We start from the raw sequence: 19,754 nt of genomic DNA, 5'->3' as shown, positions 1-19,754 counted from the left end.
TAAGGTAGTAAACCCAAAGGATAGTACAATAAGGTCCAGATAAGGTAGTAAACCCAAAGGATAGTACAATAAGGTCCAGATAAGGTAGTAAACCCAAAGGATAGTACAATAAAGTCCCAGTCTAAGCCATGACACAAACTTATGAGAAAAACACATGTTTTGTGTGGCTTTTTTTTTTTTTTTGGCTTATTTTTTTGTTCAACCCACTAATTTTGGAGTGGTATTTCATTCTTCATTATTGTGAAGATGGGTAACTAATGCAAAAATTAACTCATGGTGGTTGCTGCTATAATAAAACCTAAAATGTATGGTTTCAGTGATAGATGCAGGCTGAAAAAAATGGCAAGAAAATTGCTGTAGGAGGTTCTAAAAATGGTGACCCTCTTTGTAAAAACTGTTATCTGCAGTGAGTTTGAAGATATAAAACGTATTCAATAAAGTTTTGGATTTGATGACTATGCAACCTTTTTTAAGATAAAGTAGATAAAGGTGGTTTCTAAAAGACTCTCTAAGCTGTACAACAGAACTTCTAGGAATATTAAAGTTGTCTGCAACTCTACTGCAGTTGGATGTGCCTAAAATGGGAGAGAATGGATCTACAGAGGAAGATGTGTTTAAAAAACGACTGTGGGCATGGCTTATAATAATACAAAGGGTCCTATAGCTATTTATTTAGAGAAAGTGGAATACACAAGCATTCTAAAAACTGCTGTACACTGTGTCTGACTTGTTACTAGTATACAGGGAGCTGAAACATTAATTAGATCCCCTTTTACGATGAAAGTATGAAGGAGCCTGGTATAAAATCCTGAAACAGGTCTGACTCACAATGGGATCTATGATCTATGTGAACCATAATCTGTGGATATACCTAGTGATCATTTTTCTATTTCTAAATGCATAATTAGAATGAGCATATGCAGTAATTGGCAGAATCCACATTTTGATTCCCTGGTCTTTGGAGTTAAAGTTTTTTTTATAAAAGAAGAACAAATGGAAGCGTCTGGAATTCCCCCTCTCCCTTACTAGCCAATATATTAAGTGAAATACAATATCATGTTGTGGAGGTAAAGGCAGAAGTTAATAACTTCCTTAAATATCAAATGTATATACATGTGATTGTCCCATCTTAACTCCATTTACTTCACTTCACCAGTCTGGCCCTTACAAAGATCATATTGATCTTAGAGGATGAGAGTAAATTGCAGTTGCTATTCCAGATGTATTATCTTTACCATATCATATTAATATGGTCTCAGGCACTTAGGATGCAGACTTGATCTGGTGAATTTAATTTTCATATATATCAAAAAGGAGATTGAGGAACAGTTTGCATTCACTGGCATGGAAAACAGTACACATTTATAGCCATTTATTAGCACTGCATAGGCTCTCTCCTCTGTTATAATAATACAAAGAGATCTGAACTGATTGGGTATCCTATAGCAAATCACCCTTATTAATAGGTACTATATTAATCAAATGGTAAAAATATTGTAGGCTTTACTCAGACACCTGCACTCCAGAGGCTGAATGATAAATCCTATATAGATTCAAAATTCTACCACAGTAGTAAAGTTTTTAGTAGTGCAATATTTTGAGATATGCTAGAGACAACCTACAATAATCAATGCAAGAAGAAAATAAACCTAAAAAGAGAAGATACTTTAAAAAAATAAAATTGAAGGCATAATAAAACTTCTAAAATAATTTCGTTGGTGAGCTCTATCAAAGACTTAAGATAAATCTTATCAAACTCTCTCTGAAAAATAGAGGACACTTCCCATCTCATTTTATGTGACCAACCTATTATGAATACATCATTCTTATAATTACATTGAAATAAAGTGAAATAATGTGTTATAAATACACAAGTAAATATCCTCAATAAAATATTTAAAAATTAGATACAACAATATGTAAAGATGAAAATGCCTAATGACCATGTAGGCTTTATTCTAGGAATGTGAGACTGATTTCAAGTTTGAAAATTAATCAGTGTAAATTCACCACATTAACTGAATGAGAATAATTTAATATGATAATTTCAATAAAGGTAGAAAATTGATAAAGTTCAACACCTGTTGTTGATTAAATCCAACAAACACACACCTCCAAAAACATTGAAATGAAAAACATTCCAAAAACTGTAGTTCTTGGAGTTACAGTTACAAACTGTAGTTATAAAAAGATCATCTAATATATCCTACACCTAACATTATACCTCCTGGTAATATACTGAACCCTTTCTCTCTATAACCACGAACAGGCTAAGAGATTCACTTTCACCATTTTCTATTTTATGTTATACTGGAGTTTATAGCCAGTGTAATAGGCCACAAAAATAAAGGTATAAATATTTCAAAATAAAGTACAAACATTTTTTGCATATCACATAATGATATAGAAAATGCCTAGAAACTATTAGAAACAATAAGTGAATTTAGCAAGGCAACAGTAAACAAAGTCTACATTTTAAAATCAATTGTGTTTCTATTCAAAAAGCAAATGATTGGAAAAATAAAAGAATATCCTTTATAATAGCACCAGGAAATACAAAATATAAGATAAGTTTTAAAAGTTTATGAAAATTGGAATTAAAAGATAAAAATAAAAAATACATACTTTATTTATCAACATGAGCTTTATCAAGTTCAAAACACTTTTATAAAAAATGATACCAGCCATTTAGTCTATTCCTAAAGAACTGAGCATCCTGGGAACTCAACCATGGCAGTGTCAATGTAGTCTTTTTTCCATTATTAATTGAAGAGAAATGGTGTCCTTTGCACATTTTTTTATAATTAGGAAATTAAAATAAGTTAGAACCGGGTATATACCCAAAGGATTATAAATCATGCTGCTATAAAGACACATGCACACGTATGTTTATTGCGGCACTATTCACAGTAGCAAAGACTTGGAATCAACCCAAATGTCCACCAGTGACAGACTGGATTAAGAAAATATGGCGCATATACACCATGGAATACTATGCAGCCATAAAAAAGGATGAGTTTGTGTCCTTTGTAGGGACATGGATGCAGCTGGAAATCATCATTCTCAGCAAACTATCGCAAGAACAGAAAACCAAACACCGCATGTTCTGACTCATAGGTGGGAACTGAACAATGAGATCACTTGGACTCGGGAAGGGGAACATCACACCCTGGGGCCTATCATGGGGAGAGGGGAGGGGGGAGGGATTGCACTGGGAGTTATACCTGATGTAAACGACGAGTTGATGGGTGCCGATGAGTTGATGGGTGCAGCACACCAACATGGCACAAGTATACATATGTAACAAACCTGCACGTTATGCACATGTACCCTAGAACTTAAAGTATAATAATAATAATAAAAAAAAGAAGGCAACAAATCAGGGCTATAAGGTAGATGCCTAACGATTCCTCATCAAAACTCTAGCAAAATTGTCCTTGTTTTATGAGAGAAATAAGCAGAAACATTGTCATGGTAAAAAAGGACTCTCAGGTGAAGCTTTTCCAGAGAGTTCTTACCTACTGCCTAGTTAGAGCCAAAAACTGAGATAAAAGGTATTGCAGTAAAGGAAGAGTTTAATTACTACAAGGTAATCTAGCCAGTAGTACAGGGGATATTTTTCAAAGCTGCCTCTCCAAGAATTCAGGGACTAGGATTTTTAGAGGTTGATTTGGTGGGCAGGGAGTTACAGAATGGGTGCTGCTTATTGGTTGGGGATGAAATTGTAGGAGTATTAAAACTAGTCTTCATGCCCTGAGTCAGTTCCTGGGAAGTAGGGGAGTCACAAGATCAGTCAAGTCAGTTCCTTGGTTGGTGATATGGTTTGGCTGTGTCCCCACCCAAATGTCATCTTCAATTGTAGCTCCCAAAATCCCCATGTGTCATGGGAGGTAATTGAATCATGGGGTCTGGTTTTCCCCATGCTGTTCTTGTGATCGTGAATAAGTCTCATAAGATCTGATGGTTTTATAAATGGGAGTTCTCCAGCACATGCTCTCTTGCCTGCCACCATGTAAGATGTGACTTTGCTCCTCATTCACCTTCCATCATGATTGTGAGGCCTCCCCAGCCATGTTAAACTGTGAGTCAATTAAACCTCTTTCCTTTATAAATTACCCAGTCTCAGGTATGTCTTTATTAGCAGCATGAGAACAGACCAATATAGTTGAGGTTATGGGCCACTGGTCCACTTAGGGTCAGTTGGTCCATTTGCAGCAAAATCTGAAAAATATCTCAAAGACCAGTCTTAGGCTTCACAACAGTGTTTGTGACTGCCAGCTACTATGGAAAAGCAAGCTAGTAAACAATGGCAGGTTAACGATGCCTATAGCTTAGCAGAAAAGTCCACTTCCACCTCTGCTGTTAGTCGTAGGTCCTCTTCAATTAGGGCACAAACAAGATGAATTTCTGCCTTGAAAATTGATGTGGATGCTCTGTGCTTCAGGATTCACCGCTGACATCATATCATCTCTTTTAAAATGAGTTATCCATTTGTAAAGTGTTAATTTATTTTGAAGCATTGTCCCCATAAACTTTTCATAAAGCATTAGTGATTTTACCATTTTTATACTGAAGGTTGACCATAAATTTTTTTTTTAGCATTGAATCATTTTCTTTTTTAAAATTTCAACTTTTATTTTAAATATGGGGAATACATACACAGGTTAGTCACAAGAGAATATTGTGTAATGCTGAAGTTTAGGGTATGGATCCCATCACCCAGGTTGTAAGCACAGTACTTGTTAGGTCACTTTTTTACTCCTCCTGCTATAGTAATCCACAGTTTCCATTGTTTCCATATTTATGTTGATGTGTGCTCAATGTTTAGCTCCCACTTGAAGTGAGAACACGTGTTATTAGATTTTATGTTTCTGTGTTAAATTCACTTAAGATTATGGCCTCTAGCTGCATCTATGTTAGTGCAAAAAACCATGATTTTATTATTTTTTATGGCTACATAGTATTCCATGGTATGTATGTACCACATTTTCTTTAGCCAATCTGCCTTTAATGGGTACCTGGATTGATTACATGTCTTTGTTATTGTAAATAGCACAGTGATGAACATAGAAGTGCACGTGTTTTTTTGGGTAGAAGGATCTATTTTCCTTTGGGTATGTACCTAGTCATGAGATTGCTGGGTCAAAGGGTACCTCTGTTTCAAATTATTAGAGGAATTTCCAGACTGCTTTCCACAGTGGCTGAACTAATTCACATTCCCATTAACAGTGTATAAGCATTTCTTTTCTTCAAAACCTCACTGGCATTTGCTGTTTTTTGGCTTTTTAATAATAGTCATTCTAGCTTGTGTCAGATGGTGTCTCATTGTGGTTTTGATTTGCATTTCTCCAATGATTAGTTATGCTGAGCATTTTCTCATATGTTCGCTGGCTGCTTATGTATCTTTTTTTCAGAACTGTGTATTCATGTCCTTTGCCTATTTTCTAATGGGGTTATTTGGTTTTGCTTATTTATTTATTAATTTTTTTTTTAACAGATTCTGGAGACGAGATCTTTGTCAGAGGCATAGTTTGGGAATATTTTCTTCCATTCTGTAGCTTGTCTGTTTGCTCTGTTGATAGTTTCTTTCACTCTGCAGAAGCTCTTTAGTTTAATGAGGTCCCACTTGTCAATTTTTGTTTGTGTTGCAACTGATTTTGGGGACTTAGCCAAAAATTCTTTCCACAGTATCGACATTTTAATGATGTTGATTATTCCTATCAATGATCATGGAATGTTTTTCCATTTATTTGTATCATCTCTGATTTCTTTTAGGAATTTTTTTTTAGTTCCTTTTGTAGATATCTTTCACCTCCTTGGTTAAAAGTATTCCTAGATACTTCATTTTGTTTGTGGCAATTGCAAGATTGTTTTCTTGATTTTATGCTCAGCCTGAATGTCGTTGGTGTATAGAAGTGGTACAGACTTTTGTACATTGACTTTTGTATTCTGAAATTTTAGTAACGCCATTTATCACTTCCAGGAGCCTTTCGGTAGAGTCTTTAGGATTTCCTAGGTATAGAATTATGTCAACAGCAAATAGAGATAGTTTGACATCTTATTTTCCTATTTGGGTGCCTTTTATTTCTTTCTCTTGCCTTATTGCTCTGACAAGGACTTCCAGTCCTATGTTCAGTAGGAGTGGTGTGAGTGGGCTTCCTCATCTTTTTCTAGTTCTCAAAGAGAATGCTTTCAGCTTTTGCCCATTCAGTATGATGTTGGTTATGGGTTGGTCATAGATAGCTGTTATTATTTTGAGGTATGTTTCCTTAATGTCTATACTATTGAAGGGTTTTATCATGAAAGGATGTTGAATTTTATCAAAAGCTCTTTCTGCATATATTGAGATGATCATGTGCTTTTGTTATTAATTTTGTTTATGTGGCAAATCACATTTATTTGTGTATGGTGAACTAGCCTTGCATCCGAGGAATAAGATTACTTGATTGTGATGTATTAACTTTTTTATGTGCTGCTGGATACAGTTTGCTAATATTTTGTTGAGGATTGTTGTGTCTATGTTCATGAGCGATATTGTCCTGAAGTTGTGTGTGTGTGTGTGTGTGTGTGTGTGTGTGTGTGTGTGCAAGATTTTGGTATCAGGCTGATGCTGGCTTCATAGAATGAGTTAAAAAGGAGTTCCTTTTCTTCAATTTTTTGGGAATAGCTTCAGTAGGATTGGTACTAGTCCTTCTTTGTATAGCTGGTAGAATTTGGCTGTGAATCCATCTGGTCCTGGGCTTTTCTTGATTGACAGGTTTTTAAACTAAAAAATTGATTCAATTCAGATTACTGATTAAATTTCAGAAGTTGATATTGGTCTATTCAGAGTTTCAGTTTCTTCCTGATTTAATCTTGGGAGATTGTATGCTTCCAGGAATTTATCCACTTCCCCTAGATTTTCTAATTTGTGTGCATAGAGTTGTTCATAGTGCTTTCTGAGGATTTTTTGTATTTCTGTGGAATCAGCTGTAATTTCACCTTTCTCATTTCCAATTGTGCTTATTTGGATCTTCTCTTTCTTTTTCTTTGTTAATCTAACTACAAGTCCATCGGTTTTATTTATTTTTTTAAATGTCAACTCTTCCTTTTATTGATATTTTGTATAGATTTTTTACATCTCAATTTTATTAAGTTCTCTAATTTTACTTATTTCTTTTCTCCTGCTAGTTTTGGGTTTGGTTTGTTGTTATTTTTTCTTTGTATTTTTTAGTTTTTTTTTAGTGCAAAGTTAGATTGTTAATTAAAGATATTTCTAATTTCTTGATGAAGGCATTTGAAGCTATAAACTTTGCTCTTAACACTGCTTTGGCTGCATCTCAGAGATTTTAGTAAATTGTGCCCCTATTTTTATTAATTTCAAAGAATTTTGTGATTTCTGCCTCAATTTCAATATTCACCCAGGAGCTATTTATGAGTAAGTTGTGTAATTTAATGTATTTATGTAGTTTTGAGAGATCTTCTTGGAATTAATTTCTATTTTAATTACACCGTGGTTTGAGAGTGGGCTTGGTATGATTTCAATTTTTGTGAATTTATTGAGGCTTGCTTTCTGACCAAGCATGTGGCTGATCTTAGAATATGTTCCATATGCAGATGAGAAGAATGTATATTCTGTGGTTGTTGGGTGGAGTGTTCTATAGGTGTCCATTAGGTTCAACTGGTCAATTTTCAAGTTTAATGCAGAGCTTCTTTGTTAGTTTTCTGCCTTGATGATGTGTCTAACAATTTCAGTGGAGTGCTGAAGTCTCCCAGCATTATTGTGTGGTTGTCTAAGTCTTTTCTTAGGCTAAAAAGAACTTGTTTTATGAATCTGGGTCCTGCAATGTTGGTTGCATATATATTTAGGACAGTTAAGGCTTATTGTTGGATTGTACCCTTCATCATTATGTAATGTCCTTCATTGTCCTTCTTAATTTTTATTGCTTTTAAGTTTGTTTTATGTGCTGTAAGAATAGGGACTCCTACTTTTTTTTGTTTTCTGTTTGAATGGTATATCTTACTCCACCATTTTATGTTGAGCCTGGGTGTGTCATTATATGTAAGATGGTTCTCTCGAAGATGACAGATGGTTAGGTGTTGTCTTTTTATCTAGTCTGCTACTCCATGTCTTTTAAGTGAAATGTTTAGCCCATTTACATTTAGGGTTAGTATTTATATATGTGGTTTTTGATCCTGTCATCATGTTGTTAGCTGGTTGTTATTTAGACTTGATTGTGTAGTTGCTTCCTAGTTCCTGTGGGCTATTTGCTTAAGTATGCTGTTGTGGGAGCAGGTGTTGTTCTTTCAAATTTACGTGTAGCACTCCCTTAAGGATTTCCTATAAGGCTAGTCTAATTGAAACACGTTTTTTCAGCATTTGCTTGAGAAGGATTTTATTTCTTCACTTATGAAGCATAGTTTGGTGAGATATGAAGTTCTTGGTTGGAATATATTTTTCTTTAAGAACACTGAACATAAGCTTCATTTATGGAAGTTTTCAGAGGGATAAGACTGTCTATAGAATGTTTGTTATTGAATTCTTGCTCTTGGTTTCACAGAGAGAAGAATTAGTTTTTCGATGTTGTAGTTTGGGCTGCCATCCCCTAGAAGGCACTTGAGAGCAATGGGCCATAGACTCTCAGCCACTTGGCTCCTTTGTGCAGCCTCATGGTTGTGGCTGTGCTCTGTGGTATTGGGACAGAAGAGACATCCTCACCAGGTGCACTCCTGGGCGTTGGTGGAGCCACCTGTGACCACTCACACTGTGCCTGCGATTTTGTTTCCATTGTTGTTATTCAGACTTTCAGGCCATGAGGCTCCTTTAGTGAGAGATATGGTAGGGAGATAGGCCATACCTTTACAGAACCAGCCCTGTGTGTGTGTTGGCAGTGGAGGGATTGGGGGGACATACTTAGATCCCATAGCAGTCCATAAACCTGTAAGACTCACCCCTTTCAGTTTTTTGAGGGTGTGAGCTCCACCCTCATTCAAGTGCCAAGCCCAGATCCCAGCTCAGCACTCCTGAGCTGTGGGCCTCAGCCCTGGGGCCCCAGGACCTGCTCATGGCTTCCTTCTCCAGATGCTTAGGTTGGGTTCTGGGTGTGCTGGGGTATCTGAAAGGCTTTCAGGATGCCAGGATATACTCAGGTGGAGTAGAGCATCCTGGTTGGGCCATGGAGGCTACCTACAGGATGGCCAAGCAGGGGCCCTAGGCTGGCAGGCAGGTGGGCCTGCAGGACAGACATACCCCAGCCCCACAGAGAAGCAGGCCCTGCTTTCTTCCTGGTGGTTAGTTGGGGACAGAGTCTCTCAGAGGGAGACAGGTGGCCCTGAGGTGTGGCCAGGGCTTGCTGGAGCTGACCCACACTCAAAGGTCCCCAGCTTTGCACTTGGTATAGCTCCATCTTTGTCTAATCTCCAGGGAGATCCCCTTTCCAGCTCAAGCGTTGATGGGGATGTGGGGTTCCCTGCAGCTAGGATTCCAGAGGTCTGAAGTAGGGACTGGACAGTCCCACAGTTCCTTCTCTCACCCGTTCGCCGGGTGCATTTTGGGCAGGGAACTAGGCCTAGTGTTCAAGTACCCTATGCAGGGTTCTCAGCTTCCTCCCTCTTCAGCCTCAGTGTTTGAGTCTTTTTGAGTCTTTCCTTCATCTGCATTCAATGTTTTTTATCTCCAAAGATCTGTTCAAATTATGTTGGTGTAGTCAAAATCATGTTCTCTCTATGGGGGTGGCACTTCCTGGATGCATCTGGTTGGCCATCCTGCCATTCTCTCTCTCACCATAAATTTGATGTTTCTTATTGCCTCCATTTTGGCAGAATCCATGTTGTTCTTATAAGGGCTCTTTTCAAACTGATGTCTTATTCTTCATAGGCATAACAAGTTTAGACATTACAAGTAAGTATAAGTTTGTTTGGTGGAAAACAGTTTTGAAATCCATGCTGCATTAGTCTGTTTTCATGCTGCTGATAAAGACATACCTGAGACTGGGCAATTAACAAAGGAAAGAGGTTTAATGGAGAACTCATAGTTCCATGTGGCTGGGAAAGCCTGACAATCATGGCAGAAGGCGAAAGGCATGTCTCACACGGTGGCAGATAAGAGAAGAGAGTTTGGCAGGAAAACTCCCCTTTTTAAAACCATCAGATCTCCTGAGACTTACTCACTACCATGAGAACAGCATGGGAAAAACCTGCCCCCATGATTTAATTACCTCCCATTGGGCCCACAACATGTGGGAACTCAAGATGTGATTGGGATAGGAACACAGACAAACTATATCACATGCATTTTTAAATAATACACATTTCCATAAAAGTTTTGATGACTTTTCTTATTTTGTGATAAATTAATAAAGTCCATACAATATTTCAAAACACTGCTGAGATAAAGTAACTTAAATATGAAGGCAAATGATGTTTATGCATTTAAAGTTTCAGTATTCTACAGACATCAGTTTTTCAAAGGTTTATTTATAGATTTATGCAGTCTATGTAAAAATTTCAGCAAGCATCTTTAGAATGTTACTAGCTAATTTTATAGTTCACATGAATATATATAGTACTGAGAATGACCCAAATGATTTTGAAAAATTGGAATGAAATTAAAGACTTAGACTACCATATTTAAAGATCTTTGTAAATACACAGTACTCAAAACTTTTGTATCAGTGTAAATAAGACAAATGGATCAATGTAACTGAATAGAGAACCCCAAATTGATGCACATACACAGTCAGTTGTCCATTGCACATGTGTGAAGAAGATTTAATGGGGGAAAAGAAATCTATTCAACAAATATCACTGAAATTATATGATATGCATTTTGAAAAATAAATTAACTTTACTAGCTTATATTATACAAAACTTAATTTGAAATGTACCTGTCAAAAATAAAATGAAATCATATTGGAGAATAAAAGAAGAATTTTATTGTAATGCAAAAAGGACAGATTGTGATCCAGAAGAGTTTAAACCAAGTGGTAAAAAGCTCACCTTACAGTATTTACAGCACAGCTTATAGAGCATAAAGGAAGAAATATTTTGATCTTTTTCATAATTGGTGGTTATACATTAACTTTTTAATTTATTTTTTGGAGAAAACAAAGCTGTTTGAACAGAATTGTCTATAGCTGATGAGTTTGATTTTACAGATCTTGCTGAGAGGAACGTAAAGTTTACATTTTGTATTTATGATTGGTAACAGCATTTGGGAAAATCAAGATGAGTTAAGTTTTGGTTATGTGCTCATAGGCAGTTTGTCTTGGGGTGTATCTAAACTGTGGAGCCTATTTTTCTTTAACAATCATTAGCATAAAAACAAAAGATAAAGCCATATAGCTCCTGGAAGAAAGTACAGAATAATAATTTGGTTGTAGGCAAATATTACTTAGGACACACAGATAGAATGCATGAACATAAAAATGGTAAATTGTACTCATTGAGTATAAACTTGTTCCCCAAAGAGAGATAAGAAAATGAAAAGGCATGCCACAAACATGGAGAAAGTTCAGCATATGCTGAAAACCTTTCAATAGTTTAGAGAAGAGAGTGTTGCTGTCCTTAAGTCTTTGTAATATTTCACTTTTATATTGTCCTTATACACCAGTAATACATAAGGGTGGGGGAAATAGTCAGAGACAATTTCTCATGCATCACATTATGACTTCTGTGGTGAGGTTCCAATACAGTAGGAATTCTTAAACGTCGTTTACACATGTAGGATAGTCAAAAGGTACAGCCTCATCCCCTCCATCCATGTATAATGTTCAGTTCATACAGAATTTAGTCATAGTGTCTAATTTGAAGAGCAATGCAAACTAAAAATTTTCAGGAAGAATCCTTTTCTAAGTGGGCACTGGGCTAATGGATTCACTTATTTGGCAGGTTATGAAAAGGACATAGAGGAATTACTGCTCAATTACTTCATATTCTGCAGTCTAAGTGCTCTAAGTTGCTGAGGGTCAGATAAGTTCCTACATCTCATCTATTTCTCATTCATTGTAAATGAGATTCTTTAAGCATTTTGTATGTTCAAGAAGTTTACTGGAAGAAAGCAGAGAAACCAGCAGGGGAAGCAAGAATTGTGATAATATCAAATTATTATTTGATGTAATACAGTAAACGGTTTTCTGACACCTCCAGAATTGTTGTGTACGTCTCAGAATTGTAAGCCTTTTCTCTACATTAAAAATAAATTTCTGATTAATCTGCAGCTTCCTTCCTGTTCTTGGTCCAAACATTTCCCTAAAACATTACCAAATGGTAGCTCTAAATTTCCTCTAACTAAACATAACAAATATATTGTATCAAACCCACCTACATATGCAAACATTTAACCACCTTTTCTAAGGCTATGTGAGAGGTACCATTCTTCCAATTTGAGGTAGGTCTTTGCATGTGAGCCGTGGAAGGTGGCTCTCATCACCTCTCCTCTTTTCAGCAATCATATGCTCTTATTTATCCAATTCTCTCTGACTTATCAACAATCTATTTTTCTCTCTATCAAATGGTTCACACCAACCTCCAAAGATGCATTATTTTTCCCCATCTTAAAAAAAGAAATGCTTTTTTAAAATTTAATTTTTATTTTTGATGTATATTTTCATTTTTAATTGACTAATAATTATATATAAGGGATGCAATGTGGTATTTTGATATATGTACACTTTGTGGAATGATTTATCAGTCTAATTAACATAACCATCACCTCATAAAGTTATATCTTTGCAGTAAGAACATTTTAAATTTATTCTTTCAGCAATTTTGAAACATACCACATATTATTATTGACTGCGGTCATCATGTTGTACAATAGTTCTTGAAAATTTACTACTCCTCTCTAACTGAACCTTTATACACTTTGGTCAACATCTCCCCATTCCCCAGTTCCCCACCTTTCACCCTTTTCAGCCTGTGGTAACCACCATTCTACTTTCTACTACAAATGACTCTAAACCCTAACTTCCAACTCTAAACTTCCAACTTCTGCCCTATATTTTCTTGTTTGTACAACTTCCTGTAAAATTTTATGTGCACAACTTTTACTATTTCCTAGCCTTTAACTTACTCTTTAGCCCATGCCAATATGACTTTTTCTTATGCATTTCAAAAATAGACAATCTTTTCAAAAAGTCATTTGTAACCTCCAAGAGACTGAATCCATCAATATTGCTTAAAACTATGTTTCATTAGATCTGTCAGTAGAGTGAAATTGTGAATCAATTTCTTTGCCTTCTTTAAAAATCAATCTGTTTTTTCCTATATAGGTTATTTTTGGTCCCTTTCTTTCTCAGCATTTACCTAGACATCACGATGAGTTTCTCAAAACCAGATGCTAGACCACCTTCTTTCTGTCAGTATCCTCACTTGCTGGAGCATCTATTTGTGCTAATAGCAATAATTCAAATATTCCAGTGATTTCCAAATAAAATAATAGTCACTCCAATTTTTCTCAAATTGTTCCCTTGCTCTCTGAAACTACTTTTTCATCTCTTTGCTAAATAATCATCTCTTGGACACTTCAAAGGCAGGCACCTCATATTGGTCATGACCTCACTTGAACTCATTCTCTTCCCCCATAATCTGGTTCTTCTCCAATCATCCTTAGGTACATGAATTACATATTCCATTCCAGTGCACGTACCAGAAACTTAGAGTTATTTTGGAGTCATAAATATTATCAAATTTCCATCCTGTATAACTTCTATATCCATCAATTTCTCCTTATGTTCACAGCTTAAAATAAAGCTGTCTCACCCTTGAAGTACTGTTGTCAGTGTTCATCCAACTTACTTATATTTATTCTTGCCACGTACAATCTGGTCTTCACATTGCTGCTATGCCTAAATTATCCTAAAACCTTTCGGTGGCTTCATATCGTGTTAGCATAAATTTGCTTAAAATTATCTGACCACTGTGACCTCAATAGCACCATCTCACATCACCTCCCATGTTCCACCACACCTTGAAGTTTCCAGACACATTGTTGTCACCTTGAGGTTACCTTGTTGTTACGTTGAGATTACCAGACACATTGTTGTAACACTCTGTTGTTACCTTGACTATGCCTTGATCCCTCTCATTTTAACATTTAAAGATTCCTGGATGAAAAGTGTTTTTTCTCCCCACCCCAACACAGATACCATAGTTATCTTCTATTCAAACAGTTGTCCTCAGAACAAACGTTTCTTCAGGAAATCCTCTCTGACAACAAGAGATTAATTTATTTTTTCTTCATGTGAACTCATCACTTGGTACTTTTGCTTTAAAGCACAAATCCCAGTCTATTATTATATATTTGCTTAATTTTTTAGTTATTATTCTATCCCCCCACCTCAACTAGACCACAATTTCAATAAGAACAGGAATGATGTCTGTTCTATTGATCACTTTATGCCTAACATGTTTTTCAAACAGTCAGAACTAAATGTGTATTTTGGAATGAATACTTTCTCTTCTAAAAGTGTTTAAATAAATCGCCTAGCCACAGAATTTAGAACACCCAGAGTTTGTGTACTTAAAAACCATTCAAACACTCTAGAATTTTTCACCTTTCTAGGTTCATTTTGATTTAATAAATGAAGATATTCTTCTATTCATGTAAATTCTTAGGTTACATTAATAGGATACATGTTTTTGAGTTAACCTGCTTTCTATTCTAGTGGGATTTAACATCCTAGGAATTCAACTTTCCCTATAGGTCTTTCATCATATCTGCAAAGGAGGTCTGTTATGCTTAGGTCACTGAGCTGCTTAAATACTCTCCATAAATTTCAGAAGTTTATAATTTCTGTGCCACATCTTAGCTGACAACATATTTTGTGTTAAAGCATCTTTCTCATAAAGTTCTGTTTTTGCCCAGTAGAAAACTTCTGCCACTGCTAGGATCCCAGACTGTGAGCCTTTGTTATAAGCATGGTAAGTAATAAAATCTTCTCATGGTCGCTTTGGCTAAATTCCAGAGAGTTCAATGGCTTATCCTAAACATTATGTTGTTTTGTCAACATTCTGCAAAAAAGATTGACATTTCTCTCTGCTTTAGTAGCATATAGAGGATTGGAGGGCCTTTGCAAAAAAGGTTGAGGTCAGAATTAGAAAATATTAAGGCTCACATGGTGCACTAGAAGTTACCTTGTCTATAAACAAAAAACAACACCGCCAGATTATCTTCAGGGTTCATATATTAACTATTTTATACAGCAGAATCATATTCTATGTCACGCTAGAATATAATTGTAAAAAAAATTAAAAACAATTATTTTTCTGTGAGCTCAAACATACATCTTCTCGTAATTGTATCACACATACATAAATCAGAAATAAATTTTAATAGTGAAAGCATCAAAGATAAAAGATTATGCAATATTAGGATATAAAGTAATAAATGAGGATTAAGTAAAAATGTCAGGCCTTGTACATCAAATGGGTTACATACTTCCACACATCCAGGATAAAACTATTGTGTTTAGAATTCTCCTCTAAAAGCTCAAAGTAAAACTAGCTTTATTGTGTGTGTCTTTTAGTCATTCAAATTTTCTGTAGATACATTTAGATAATTTTACTCTTTATCAAATTACATTCACCATTAAAGAAGGATGATTTATTCTATCATTTGTGAGTATATGTTTACTCAAACATACAGGCAATAAGAAATATCTGAAAGGAAATACATTTAGTTTTTAGTAAGAATTGATACAATAAAAGAATTTTATTTTCTTCCAGATTTTTTTGATATTTAACAATAATTATATCAAAATAAATCCATAACTAATACATTAAAAATAACGTTTTAAACTTTGAACATGGCTTTCCAGTTTTTGTTTCTTGCTCATAAACCTGCAATAGCTTCCACCATGGCAAAAATATTGGCAATAAAATGCCTTGAAAAATTACTAATTTTAGCATAGAGTAAGTATTATATATATCTGCAGTGTAGAATACAAATAAGTTCAAAGCAAGAGATCATATTCACTTCGGTTTGAGTCATATCTGAGAGTGTTTTATGCAAAATGAAGGATTGTAATAAATAATAATAACAAATAAATAAGGATTATAATAATAAAGTATTGTATTTAAAAGAAAATGTGAAGCCATGTATTATTTTAAACAAAGGAATACCAATGTTTGAAAGATCAGATTGCTAGCAGAAAGAAAGAAGTGTGGAAAATGAGAAACATTTGCTCCAGGCAGGTTGCAGAAAGAATACTGAAAAAAAAAAAAGAGTGCATATGAAGTAAAGAAAAGAAATCAACAATATAAGAAGGCAATCATTTGCAGCAAGGGGAGGTTAGTTTTCTAGATTCAAGCTTGTCTGGTTGAGCCACCATACAGAACAAAAAGTACATGGATAACAACAAAGTCTTAGAAAAGATAATGAGTCTAATTTTAACAGTGATTTTTGAATATTGAATGGCAATTCCTTCAACATTATGGACAAATAATTCTTGTTTATTAAATAAGTTAAAATTACTGTTCGATGGATAGAAAGTTTTAGTTGTACAAGATGAATAAGTTCTAGAGACCAGCTGTACAACACTGTGCCTGTAGTTAACAGTGTAAAGAGCACTAAAAAAATGAATAGAGTTGATCTAATATCGTGTTGTTACCACAGTTATCTTTAAAAGCGTCATATTAGTTTTACCTAAATCCTGTATTTATGTCTTTGTAAGTTCTCTAAGATTCAACTATAAAAAGCTTACTAAGGTGTGTCTTAATTATATGACTTCTCACATGGAAAAATTCAGCTATAATCACTAACTTCCTTTTAAGCTACTGTTTTGCAGCCTCTTCAGAAGTGCATACAAAGTAGAATATGAAAGAAAAGTATCCCCAAATCTGCAATATGATTTGTTTCTGCAAATATTTAGAAGACTATGATATCAACATTTTGGAAGACTATGTAAGACATTAATGGACATCTACATCAACTTGAAATGATGCAGCTATAAATTTCATCTCCTATAATTTTTCATTTTAAAAACCTAGTTATTATTAGTTGATAAACCTCTGAGTCAAGTAACATTGAGACAAACACGAGGAAAACAAGCACATCCATTTAATCTGTATAATTTCTAAAGAGAAGAAGAAAGACTTAGAAAAACACTACAATTTTATTTCTGTGGTGATTCCAACCTGTGATAACTGAGAACAATACAAATAGAGATTTGAAATTCATGTTGAATCATGAATCATATGTCTGCATCTCTCAAAGTCTCCAATAGCTCCAAATTCCAGGTCTCTGAGTTTATCCTGCTGGGATTCCCAGGTATTCACAGCTGGCAGCACTGGCTATCTCTGCCCCTGGCACTACTGTATCTCTCAGCACTTGGTGCAAATACCCTCATCCTCCTCATCACCTGGCAGAACGCTTCTTTGCAGCAGCCCATGTACCTTTTCCTTGGCATCCTCTCTGTGGTTGACATGGGTCTGGCCACTACTATCATGCTTAAGAACCTGGCCATCTTCTGGTTTGATGCCAAGGTCATTAGCCTCCCTGAGTGCTTTGCTCAGATTTATGCCATTCACTTCTTTGTGGGCATGGAGTCTGGTATCTTCCTCTGCATGGTTTTTGATAGATATGTGGCTATTTGTCACCCTCTTCGCTATCCATCCGTTGTCACCAGTTCCTTAATCTTAAAAGCTAACCTGTTCATGGTGCTGAGAAATGGCTTATTTGTCATCCCGGTGCCTGTGCTTGCAGCACAGCATGACTATTGCTCCAGGAATGAAATTGAACACTGCCTGTGCTCTAACCTTGGGGTCACAGCCTGGCTTGTGATGACAGGAGGCCAAACAGCATTTGCCAGTTTGTCCTGGCATGGCTTGAAATGGGGAGTGATCTAAGTCTTATTATACTGTCATATATTTTGATTCTGTACTCTGTACTTAGACTGAACTCAGTTGAAGCTGCAGCCAAGGCCCTGAGCACTTGTAGTTCACATCTTACCCTCATCCTTTTCTTTTACACTATTGTTGTAGTGATTTCAGTAACTCATCTGACAGAGATGAGGGCTACTTTGATTCCAGTTCTACTTAATGTGTTGCACAACATCATCCCCCCTTCCCTCAACCCTATAGTTTATGCACTTCAGACCAAAGAACTTAGGGCAGCCTTCCAAAAGGTGCTCTTTGCTCTTACAAAAGAAATAAGATCCTAGAGACCTTCTCCGTGACGTCCATGAACCTCAGCTTCTCCTAAACTGGATAGTAAAATTTCAAAGAGGATAAACGAGTAAGTGCATACCTTTGGGATTCCCTTTTTATATTTGTATGTAAATAATTGTGAAAGCTTCAGAAAAGATACAAAAAATCACAGTAGCCTAAAATATTGACAAAACCTAAATATATAAATATATTTGAGAATATGGAAGAATTTTCTGCCAAACCAAATTGGATTTAAAGAACTTAATGATTTATCTATCTCATAAAATAAAAATGAATATTATCACACACCCACACATACACACACACACATACATTCAATCAGAGAAATGAGTGATTGGGACATGAATTATAGGTCATGCTTACACATCGTTAGCTGTAACTTGGGAGCAAAGTCAGTCTCCCTGAACAAACTTTACTCCAATAATATGGAATATAGAGGCCGGAAAAGAAAGCAATTCAGACAAATAAAGTCAAATCAGAAAATGATGAGGATTTAGGTGGACTATGAGATGACTCAGCTTGGACAGACAGAACCCAAAAGGTTCATCTAGCTAGAAGGATCTGGTGCTTGTGCCATTTGCCTCCCCAGATTTGCCCTCTGTCCTTTGTGCACTGCTCTGTAAACTGGAGGGCTGACTTTCACATATTGTAAGCCCAAACTCCTTTGTCTTTTGGTGTTCAGTTGAATTGAGCCAATGTGATGCCGTGACAGATTATAGTTCAAGAGGAGAGAGCATTTGGGCTATTTATTATTCTACTTCCAGCCTGCTTTGACATTGGGGTTCTCACTGGATGTGTCCCTTCTCTGGTCACCCACCTGCTACAACTACATCTCTTAGGGAAATATAGTAACAGGCTTGTCTTGCCTTCTTTCTTCAGGCCAAGGGGCTGATAAAGGCTTCCTGATAGTAGTCTCTGAGTGCCCAGCATGCATTATTTTTTCAATATCCAGTTTTATTTTCTTAAAACAACCTACTACTCAATAATAGCTTCATTAAATTGTCTTCAGATTCACATTTCTTTGTGCCTTTTTTCCCCTTTCTGAGTCCCTGACAGACTCACTGGCTTTATTTATATTACCAGCATCTATCTCTACCATAACTACTCATCCACTACTACTACCACACCCACACAAGAATGTAGGCAGCTTCAGCAAAATCTTTAGATGATCAGATATAAAGACACTGTAGGCAGGAGGTAGATATAGAAATTTTTCCCTGTGAAATTTTTACTTTGAGAGTTTTCTTTTCTTTCTTTTTTCTTAAAAAATAATCCTAAGCAATGAATGGGCAAAATAAGGTTTAATCTATTATTGTCTTGTATTTCAATATTTTCCAGGCCACTTTCCATTAAACACATGCTCAGATTATGTCATTAAATAGTTGGGACATTCCTTGAAATATAAGTATTAATTTCAGGTGCAGGAATACCAGTTGCTAGAAAGTCTATTATACATTATATAATGTCAGCTTCTCTTCCAGTTACATGTAAAAAGTAAACCCTGGGGGGGCGGAGCAAGATGGCCGAATAGGAACAGCTCCAGTCTCCAACTCCCAGCGCGAGCGACACAGAAGACCAGTGATTTCTGCATTTTCAACTGAGCCTCT

At 35.8% G+C, this 19,754-nt stretch overlaps 1 protein-coding gene across 1 annotated transcript; it reads left to right on the top strand.

Annotated features, from left to right (window-relative positions):
- Positions 1–17,166: 17,166 nt before the first annotated feature.
- OR56B1 (olfactory receptor family 56 subfamily B member 1) lies at positions 17,167–18,140 on the top strand. Its single transcript, XM_028832913.2, is given in 2 exon segments — positions 17,167–17,746; positions 17,749–18,140. Coding segments are annotated over 2 exon segments (972 nt in total).
- The last annotated feature ends 1,614 nt before the right edge of the window (positions 18,141–19,754 follow it).

Source organism: Macaca mulatta, chromosome 14 (assembly GCF_049350105.2).
Source record: "Macaca mulatta isolate MMU2019108-1 chromosome 14, T2T-MMU8v2.0, whole genome shotgun sequence".
Lineage (NCBI taxonomy): Eukaryota > Metazoa > Chordata > Mammalia > Primates > Cercopithecidae > Macaca > Macaca mulatta.
This window is presented reverse-complemented; position numbering and strand designations above follow the sequence as displayed.